This window comes from Cottoperca gobio, chromosome 11 (genome assembly GCF_900634415.1).
Source record: "Cottoperca gobio chromosome 11, fCotGob3.1, whole genome shotgun sequence".
In the NCBI taxonomy this organism is placed as follows: domain Eukaryota; kingdom Metazoa; phylum Chordata; class Actinopteri; order Perciformes; family Bovichtidae; genus Cottoperca; species Cottoperca gobio.
Window position 1 is genome coordinate 21916334 of NC_041365.1, and position 9941 is coordinate 21926274.

The following is a 9941-nucleotide window of genomic DNA, read 5'->3' on the forward strand; positions in this document are numbered from 1 at the left end:
TGCGCCATCTGCTGGAACAGTTCAACAACTGTGGTTCGTTTTTATAACGTGTGTGTGATGTGCAATTACTTTTTTTACTTTAACATACTATACTATGTTATTATAAAAAAATGTATCTCTGTGTGTGTGTGTGTGTGTGTGTGTGTACTGTCCACTGATACCTTTTGTCCTGCTTGTCACTCAACACTCGAGCAGTAAATGGTTTCCAGTTACCCAGTGAAACCAGACGCCGGTGAAGTGTGTGTGTGTGTGTGTGTTGTGATGAGTGGAGATAACTACGGTGGCCCGGAAGTGCAAAACACAATGTTAGAGTGTTAAAGGCCCAGCTGATACTTTCAGACTGAAACAGTCGATGATGAAGATAAATACAAGTCTTACATGTTTTACAGAATACCATAATAATATTGTCATAACTGTAGTATCTAGTGTAGTGTTTCCTGACATGTCATAAGAATGTAGTAGTTTGACATCAGAGCTCAATTAAAGGCCTTGATGTTTTCCCCTCAAAGCATCACAACTGACGATCACTGAACACCCCCCAGGCTGCGAGGACAACGTGTTAAATAAAAAAGCACATGTTTAGGTGTCCACTTTATTTGAAGATTGCTTCTATGAATATCCCAAAAGTCACTTAAATAGAAACCACAGGACGTAACCCGTACCCCCCAGGGAGCAGAGCCACACGCATTACTCCACGTGGTGTCAACGACACAAGAACTCAGAGTGCGACAGGAAAATTAAAAGGCGTTTGGTCCGTTTGTAAAACACACGAGTATATTATAAACATTAAAAAGGTAGATTTAGGTAACAAAGTGCAAACAGTCAAACGGGTCGGTGCACGAGAACGTGAAGAGGAACTCGCCTCAAAATACACAAACGACTTCCGCACACACACACACACACACACACACACACACACACACACACACACACACACACACACACACACACACACACACACACACACACACACACACACACACACACACACACACACACGTAGAAGAATTATGAGGCGTGTGTGTGACACTGATGATAATGCTTCTGTACGACACAGTTCTTCTTCACGGATATAAAACATCAGGTAAGTACACTTAGATCACAGGTGCAGACAAAGAACGCTTATTTCAGATCAGTTTGAGGATTAAACTATGTTCACACACAAGTGAAGCATCAAGATGACGTCTGCATCACTGGTCCCGGATCAGCTCGCTCGTTTCCCCCGTTACTAGTGTGCACCACAAAGCACGTATTATATTAACCTTTAAACACATTTAAGGATCCTGATAATGTTGAGACTTTATAACGCAGCATCGGGCTCTAATCCAGATCATGAACTCTTTTAGAAACCCTTCGCTGCGGAGACGGTCTTAATGAGGGAACGAGTATCAGACGTAGAAAGTAGAAACGTTTGGCACCAAGAGCTTCGTTAACTTTCTAGTTAAGTTTTGTTTTGATCAGCAATCCTGGTTTTGTCTTGGCACTGGTGAAGAAGATGAACTTCTCTACATCACATACAGAACAGCATGCTGGGAGAACCCCACACCTCGTGCACGTGATGGTGTGGAGGCATGCGGGCCGCGGCCGGCAGGGTTTTATTCAGGCGTGAGGGGGAGTGGGCTCAGATGATAGTCTTCAGCTCCTCGTCAGTCAGCCGGTTAACCGTCATGATTTTCACCAGCTGCTCGGCGTACCTCGTCTGGTCCTGCATGAAGTGTGGGATGCGGACGTTCTCCATCTGAGCCAGAGCCTTCAGGCGGTCCACATCTTCAAAGGACACCTGAGAACAGCAGAGAGTTAGAAACCAGCTGCAACTCAAAACTAAAATGATGATGATGCAGAACCGGTGCAGGAACGCACTCACGACTTCAGTCACTTAAACAAACGCATCTTTTCTTTGCACGATTACATAGATCAAAGCAAAGCTGCTAATCAACATCTCTGCTTCTTTCAGACAAGTTGTGAAGCCTCGGAGTTGAGACGACACGTGTGTGGGTGCAGGTGAGTTTATATAGTAGATATTCATGTGCATAAAGAACGCCGCGGTCGTATTTATGCCCGATGGAGATGAGCTCAGCCCCGATCGAGCCAGACTCCATTCACAAAACAAGCATTTTAAAAGTAGTTTGCTTGTCGTCTTGGAGACAAAGCATCAATTCTGACTGTATTTTACAATCTGCATCACGAGTTATTGTGGCGTCCTCTTGATCAGTTTGTTTTGGGTTCATCCCGCAGTATAAACGGTCTAATCATCCTCGAGTCCAGAGGGACGCTGCCTCACCTTTCCCAGAGCCATCAGCAGGGGGAAGTTGATCTTGTCTCTGTACCTCAGGATCTTCAGGATACCATCCAGGTAGACCTGGTCTTTACTGAAGCACCCTGCAATGACAGATCAGAGGAGGTTTGACATGTTTAAAAGGCTAAGATCAATGTTATTTGGAACAGTCACATGTGGAGGTTCAGACAAACTGGAGGATAATCAAGCCAAGCACCGGCTGCATATCTTCACTAGTGAGTGACCTGGCTGAGCTGTGTCGCTCTGGCCCCTCTTGGCTCGGACGCAGTAGTCCCAGCGGGTGTTGGGGTCCTGGACGAAGCGTCCCAGATCGTGGAAGAGCTGAGAGAAGGACACGTGGCTGGCCTGGTAGACGGTGTAGTAGAGCAGGGCGGCGCGCCACAGCGTGGGGTCTTTCCTGAACAGGACACTGTGGATGCTGGCCAGGCCCTCCTCTGTGGGGTTCAGAGGCTTCAGGTTGTGCTTCTTCCTGCCCACGCCGCTGCTCCACGGCTGGTGGCAGTTGTTGATGCCACGGAAGTAATGTGTGCCTGGTGGACGGAGACAAAGGAAGTGTCCGAGATCATTCACTACTGCCTCGTCTCTTCCTGGGAGACATATGAAGAGGACTATTTAGAAAAGCACTTCAGGACACCTTTAATGATGTCACAACGATAACGTGTCAGATCCACGTCGGCTGGTGGACAGTCCATAATAAACACCAACATGCATGTTTGTGATGGATACTTGATATAAATACAAAGTATTCATTCAGCACAATGCATGATGGTATATAGTGCGCGGCTGAGGACGATCGGTTGTACAGGGAAGTATAATCTCACTGTACTCACACACTCAACACTATTTCTATGGTTGGAAGTTAAATTCAAGTAGCAGCAACATCAATTAAATCTATGAACTGTTGTAAAGCAGTGTGTGGAGACCAATAACAAGTAGAAGCTGAGTGACAGTCTGAGTAACGTCTTCTGAAGTCCTGTATAGGAGCTGCTGCACCCACCGATCTCATGCCTCAGCAGACCTTCCAGCCAGAACTCTCGGGCCGTGCTGATGTTGATGGTCAGTGTGGGTCTGCTGTTCACCACCGTCATGGAGGCTCTGGACAGGAGGTCGTCTGTCACCTGCACCACGATCTATCAACAGACACAATGGATATTCCAACATCTGATGTATGGTATTAGTGACATAATGAAAACACTAAGGTGAGTAGATGTTATTGTGTTATGTTTGTAGAACTCTACGGTTGGAGCTGGAAGGAGGAGGTCTACTTCTCCTCCACATGTTACCTTCCTGTGACGACATCATCCTACTGAGTTTAATCTGATATGTTGTGTGACTGTCCTGAACGTCATGTGTTCTGTTTGTACTGCAAGTGTCCGTGTAGGCGGACATCTTCAGACGTGTGTGGGCGGCGTGTTCGTTTCTAAATGAAGAGCTGCAGATATACAAGTGTGGACCCTCAGAGACATGGTTTACAGGACAAACCCTTGCAGATCCTCGTGGCTCTACAGACGCTGAAAGTACACTTTGAGTTACACCAAAATATGTTCTTCTAACATTTGTAGCTCAACAAAATGGGCCCAGAAATGCAAGAGTCAAGTGAGTTTCTCTTTTAATGCTATTCATTCCCTTGTATTTCCCTTCCACCGTTTGTCTCAACACATTAAGACTTTACAGGGATGCACAAGGTGCGTGTGGTGTAATGTGTTCAGAGGGACATTAATAACTTGATGATGTAACATCTATTTGTTCATGGTTACATAAACTCAGCTCCGCACAAGCAAGCTGCAGGATGACTTCAGTGAAGTGGCAGCTCTTTGTAAGGTCTTACTTTTCCCCCCGGAGCTCATTCACTCTGATGCCCCGCTGTCTGCTGCTCTGAAATGGTGATGTAAAAATCCAGCACGACACAGAAAGAAGTGCACCCTGAAGAAAAGTACCAGCCTCCAAATACCAGCCAAACACCAGCCAAACACCAGCCAAATATCAGCCAAACACCAGCCAAATATCAGCCAAACACCAGCCAAATATCAGCCAAACACCAGCCAAATATCAGCCAAACACCAGCCAAATATCAGCCAAACACCAGCCAAACACCAGCCAAATATCAGCCAAACACCAGCTAAACACCAGCCAAACACCAGCCAAATATCAGCCAAACACCAGCTAAACACCAGCCAAACACCAGCCAAATACCAGCCAAATATCAGCCAAACACCAGCTAAACACCAGCCAAACACCAGCCAAACACCAGCCAAATATCAGCCAAACACCAGCTAAACACCAGCCAAACACCAGCCAAACACCAGCCAAATATCAGCCAAACACCAGCTAAACACCAGCCAAACACCAGCCAAATACCAGCCAAACATCAGCCAAACACCAGCCAAACACCAGCCAAACACCAGCTAAACACCAGCCAAATATCAGCCAAACACCAGCTAAACACCAGCCAAACACCAGCCAAATACCAGCCAAATATCAGCCAAACACCAGCCAAATATCAGCCAAACACCAGCTAAACACCAGCCAAACACCAGCCAAATACCAGCCGAACACCAGCCAAATACCAGCCAAACACCAGCCAAACACCAGCCAAATACCAGCTAAACACCAGCCAAACACCAGCCAAATACCAGCCAAATACCAGCCAAACACCAGCCAAATACCAGCCAAACACCAGCCAAATACCAGCCAAACACCAGCCAAACACCAGCCAAACACCAGCCAAACACCAGCCAAATACTAGCTAAACACCAGCCAAACACCAGCCAAACACCAGCCAAACACCAGCCAAATACCAGCTAAATACCAGCCAAACACCAGCCTGTTAATTCAGTGTTTACTGTATGTAATATGCTCTGCAGTGGGATTGTCAGAACTGTGTTTATGGAGTTGGAACTGTGAGAAAGATGTAAACTACAACGCCATGAGAGTGTGCAAATAAAAAGCAATGCATCTCCTTTATCAAATAAGCCCTCTCACCTCCCCCAGGCAGCCTTCCTTCTCCATGTACTTCTTGACGTTGTGCCGGACGCGACTCTTGCTGAGGAGGTTTCCCCCAGTAGACTGCTCAAACTTCTCATAGCTGCCATATCGCTGCAGGGCAAGCTCCATGATGTTCACTGCCTGCAGGAGAAGACAGTCATAATGTTGTTGATACAAACAGCTGAGAAGAAAAACAAACACTGTACAATTACTTTTACAGAAATATGGGAAGTATCCACTAATTGGCAAATCCTCTTCATCCTATGGGGTTCCCAAAGGTTTAAACTTGGTTCTGGTCCAATGTTGTATCTATGTACATGTTAGGTCTCATTAACTGCTACACTGAGAACATACGTGTTGTGCAGTGTCTTGTCATTTATCGGTGAACGACTGTATACTGACAATATCTATCTGCCTCGTCCATGTATCAGTGTAGCTCTACTAGTAACAACTGTAAACATATAAAAGGCACCAGAACACTTTAAAGGGATGTTGAAGAGGCCGGTCAATAGGCAGGAGAACGTGCATTTATTAACAAAAAGACTTATTAAGCAGAGACACAAACACTAAAGAAAGCTGCAGCTGTGACTCTCTCTTGGTTACTTGATGTTTTATTCTTGCGTTTGAATCATGTTCAGTGTGAAGAGGACATCTTGCTTCACACTACTTTAAACTTGAATGTTATTGAAGTTGTGCTTCTTGCTTTATATTAAATAAATTCCTGCTGAATATTCATGAATGTTCTCTGCTCCACACGTCCATGATGCATTACTCTAACGAGAACTAATGTCCAGCAGATATAATTCTGTAAGACAAACGTGATTCAAGTCTTCTTTGAAAATTCAACCTAGAAACAAAACTTGACAGGAGAAAGAAAAGCCTCCACAGCATCATGTCACTGTGTCTTACCGTCTGTGCACATGTAGTTACAACAAGCCTACCCAACACCACAGGGTCCCGTTAACTACAAACACTTCACATCTCATATCTTTATGCAAGTTAAATATTTGGTTTTGAAACGCCTGTGATCCTGCAGCTGCTGATCCGACCTGTACTCGTACTGTTAATGTTCATTTAAGACACCGAGGCGGTTTTTTAATGAGACTTCCAGTGTTTGCTAAACAAAGTCTTGTGCATCTAATTAATCTACTTCCATTCTCACTTGGGCAACACACTCACACTGCATCAGCGCTGACCGGCGCTGACACTAAACGGCATCGGCAGCAAGTCTCTGAGATCACAGTATCCAGCTCGACTGCTGGCATGTGGAGGCTGCTGATCTCAAACCAGCCAGCTCAGCACCAACAGCATGCACGAGGGACATTGTTGTAGATGTGATGAATGGTGTGTCACTGCCTCTTGGACACAATTGGTCTACTTTTGCACTTAGACACTTAATTTAGCTTATTTTCAGCATACAAGCAAATAAGTTTCAGGTTTTTGAGTTTCTGTCCCGTGTCTTCACCTTGAAAGAGCAAACAAAGGCTGAACATATCTAATTTTTGGAAACCTCAGGGGAAGGCTTTACGACAAGTTGAACATCACACACTATTCACTTTCAGCTCTGTTTTGGTTTCCTCCAACTCCTGAGACAGAAATCTGTTTAGCTGATGCTCCACCAGCACGACGGGTTCATCAGCTGCTGGTTGATGACACTGGTGCGGTATCATCAAAACAGTCAATTTGCTGAAAGATGCTAAAATTGCTTTTGCACATTTGATCCATTGTTACACACAGAGGACATGTGGTCAGTGGCCTCAGTGAAAGATACAACTCGACAGATACAGTCCTATGGGAACACGTCATTAAGCATTTCAATAAAGGTTATTTGTTGCACATGTTAACGCTCTCATCGAGCCAAACAAACCAAACAGAAACAAAGCCTTACCTGTGTCAGGAAGCGCTCTGAGGCAGTGTTGTGTCGTCCCAGGACGAGTGGAGGAACCGGGTTGCTGTACTCAAACTGTGGATTATAGTTGAAGTCAGACTTGAAAAACTTGGCCTTCTCTTTCTCAACATTAGACGGCTTGATGGCTGAAAGGATGCAGAGCCTCTTGGCATTTTCCACTTCCCGTGTGATCGAGGGAAGTTTAGTGCGAGGGGAATTGGGGGTGCACATCTTCCTGAGCTGTGGAACAGTACGCGGGGTGAGGCCCATGGTGCTGCCCACTACTGCGATGTTTCGTGCTGGTTTAGAGAGATTGCCTGAGAGAACACGATTTGTCTGTGCAGGTTTACCGCCACCCTCTGGTGCACGGCACTTTTTAGGAGCCATGCCTTGGCATTTTCTTCTACTAAACGTGGCGCCACATTTCACGGATGTTTTTGGCCTCTTGAACGGGGACTGCTTCGGACTCTTCTTCTTCTCCTCCTCCTCCTCCTCCTCCTCCTCCTCCTCCTCAGCCTGCTGCAGGACGTTGTAGCTGCTGGAGCCCCTGCTGAAGAGGTCTTTAAGGACGCTGGAAGAAATCTTCTCCAGGTAAACTTGGCTTGGACTCAGTGCCTTGTCAGCAGAGTTTAAGATGTACTTTTTGGACATTTCTACCTTTGGCCAGTGAAGTCTTTCTGAAAGAAGGAAGATGAGAGACCAGTAAGGGAGGAGAGTGAATGTGTTTGCTGCTTACTTTAGGATCACCTTCACGTGCTGCAGACTTTTTACAGATAGCTTGATCCTCTTATCAAGGCAGGATACAATTAGATCTATCCCACTGCCAAGATAAAATAACAAGGTTATAAATAAACTCAGTGTGATGAACAAAAACATCCCTGTAAGCAAAGTCACAACTATCTTTTCCCACTGTTCAGTCACAATGATGTGATCTGATCAAGTGAGCCTCTTCTTTCAAAGAGGGAATTATTCTCGTCCTGTCTCCAGGGACGGGCAGTAAAATGCAGGAGTCAGAGGGTTCTTGCAGTTTCCAGTAAGGTGACCCGGAACATCGTCATCACAGTAAGAGCAGAATCTCTGTTCGGACAGGAGCACTGAGGCGTATTTCATGCAACCACAGACAAACTCATGACCTCAGCACAGTAAGAACACTATTACCTAACACATCAGCTGGGTATCTCATCATTCAGATTCAGCTGATATGATGTGCTACTGTCACTTCATACTGTACGCAGAGAAGTTACCAACCCAGAGTGTATATCAAGTGGATACGGAGTATGATCACGTTCATTTAAGACATTTCCATGCCAGTTACTATAAATAAAAACAATGTTAGGAGAGCAAACACAGTCCTGAACCTGTGGAGGTCAACAGCAAAACAAATCAAACTCCTACATCACCATTAATCAAATGAACAGAGACTAGTTTAATGCATATGATTAGAAATGAGTAGGATACACAAGTTAAGCATTATAAAATACAATAAAGGTTATACAGCATAATACAATTTAAATGAGAGTAATTCATAAATGATCTAATTAATATATAAAACTACATTAAATGTTGTTTATGTTACTTCCATATTAATAAGTTAATAGGTCCATAATAGCTTTAACTAAGCTAGCTAAACTATCTAGCTAATGCTACACCAGTAGTTTTAAGTTACTAATATTAAGGTATAATATGTAGTCATTAGTGTTCCTGATGTGTTGTAAGTCCTGTCAGAAGAGCATCATCTCCCCAGGAGGAAGAGGAACCCTAACCCTTACCCTTACCCAGGAGGAAGAGGAACCCTAACCCTTACCTGTCACTTTAATGGACTCCAGCATCTTGTGTCTGTGAAGCTGGAACACCAGTTAGCTCCTCAGCGAAGTTAAGCTAGCTCAATCAGTCGGCTAATGTTGCCCTAATTGAAACCTAACGATGAAAGCGAGTTACCTGTAATATCTACGAGTTACGACGCGCAGAAATATGAAATATATGAAACATATATATCTATTAAAGTCGTGTGTCGGCTAACAGCTGACATTAAGCGACGCGCCGACACTGAGCAGCAGCCCGAGTGCAGTCTGTGCGGCGCAGGCTTTGCTGCTGTTGCCATGGTTTCGTTGATATACGCAATACACAAGCATCATGGGAAATGAAGTCCTACTAAAAAAAGAAGAAGCTTGAGACAGACGTTAAAACACATTAAAAACAATATTTGGGTGTTGTCATGGTGGGAGATTTAAACATAATTTGTAATTCAACCCTAATCTGTTGTCAGAGGATTACATTTAGTGCTCCTGTTATTCAAACCCAAACTTGTGTCGCGATTAGACGCCATGATTGTAGTTTTCTGTGGAGCGGTTGCACCTGCTAACTGTCATTGAAAGCCAACATTAACATGTTTCAAAGCGATTCAATCTAATGTTATGTTGTCAAATGACTTGTGATAATAAAAATATGATTTAAACATAACACGTTTATTTGAAGGGACACATGTACACTACTTATAATCCATGTGGGAAAAGTAATGTATGGGAATAAATATGTGTTTATTTACATTACAGGAGCTAGCAAAGGACTAAATTCCCCACTAACTTTTAATAGCTTTGCCTCCCTGTTGAAACTTTTATTTTTTATACTTAACGTTTCGTGAATGCTAATTTGGAAAGTTAATGCAGCATTTAATATGTTTAATAACTCAACCAGCCCCTTGAGATGTAGCATCTTATTTCTAGAGGGTCCCATAGACACAAATACAACATTATTAAACACACAAATACAACA

The 9941-nt window shown here is 44.2% G+C and overlaps 1 protein-coding gene across 2 annotated transcripts; it reads right to left on the reverse strand.

The window, feature by feature from the left end:
- Positions 1 to 578: 578 nt before the first annotated feature.
- Positions 579 to 9240, reverse strand: matcap2 (microtubule associated tyrosine carboxypeptidase 2). 2 transcript variants are annotated; one of them, XM_029443893.1, is made up of 7 exons: positions 8974 to 9240; positions 7170 to 7842; positions 5279 to 5422; positions 3294 to 3426; positions 2521 to 2826; positions 2282 to 2379; positions 579 to 1780 (listed from the first exon to the last, which is right to left on the reverse strand). In XM_029443893.1, the coding sequence occupies exons 2-7, from the start codon at positions 7818 to 7820 to the stop codon at positions 1622 to 1624; spliced, it is 1491 nt and encodes a 496-aa protein (XP_029299753.1). In that variant the 5' UTR covers positions 7821 to 7842; positions 8974 to 9240; the 3' UTR covers positions 579 to 1621. The 2 variants fall into 2 exon arrangements, with proteins under 2 accessions (XP_029299753.1, XP_029299752.1); XM_029443892.1 differs by having other exon boundaries at positions 7170 to 7846.
- Between the last annotated feature and the right edge of the window lie 701 nt (positions 9241 to 9941).

Excerpts from the sequence above, each read along its gene's own strand:
- matcap2 (XM_029443892.1), bottom strand. The coding sequence starts at position 8,998 with ATGCTGGAGTCCATTAAAGTGACAG. Across the intron at positions 7,847-8,973 it reads GGAGTCCATTAAAGTGACAG|AAAGACTTCACTGGCCAAAG; the intron begins GTAAGGGTTAGG and ends TCCTTCTTTCAG. Across the intron at positions 2,827-3,293 it reads TCTGCTGAGGCATGAGATCG|GCACACATTACTTCCGTGGC; the intron begins GTGGGTGCAGCA and ends TCCGTCCACCAG.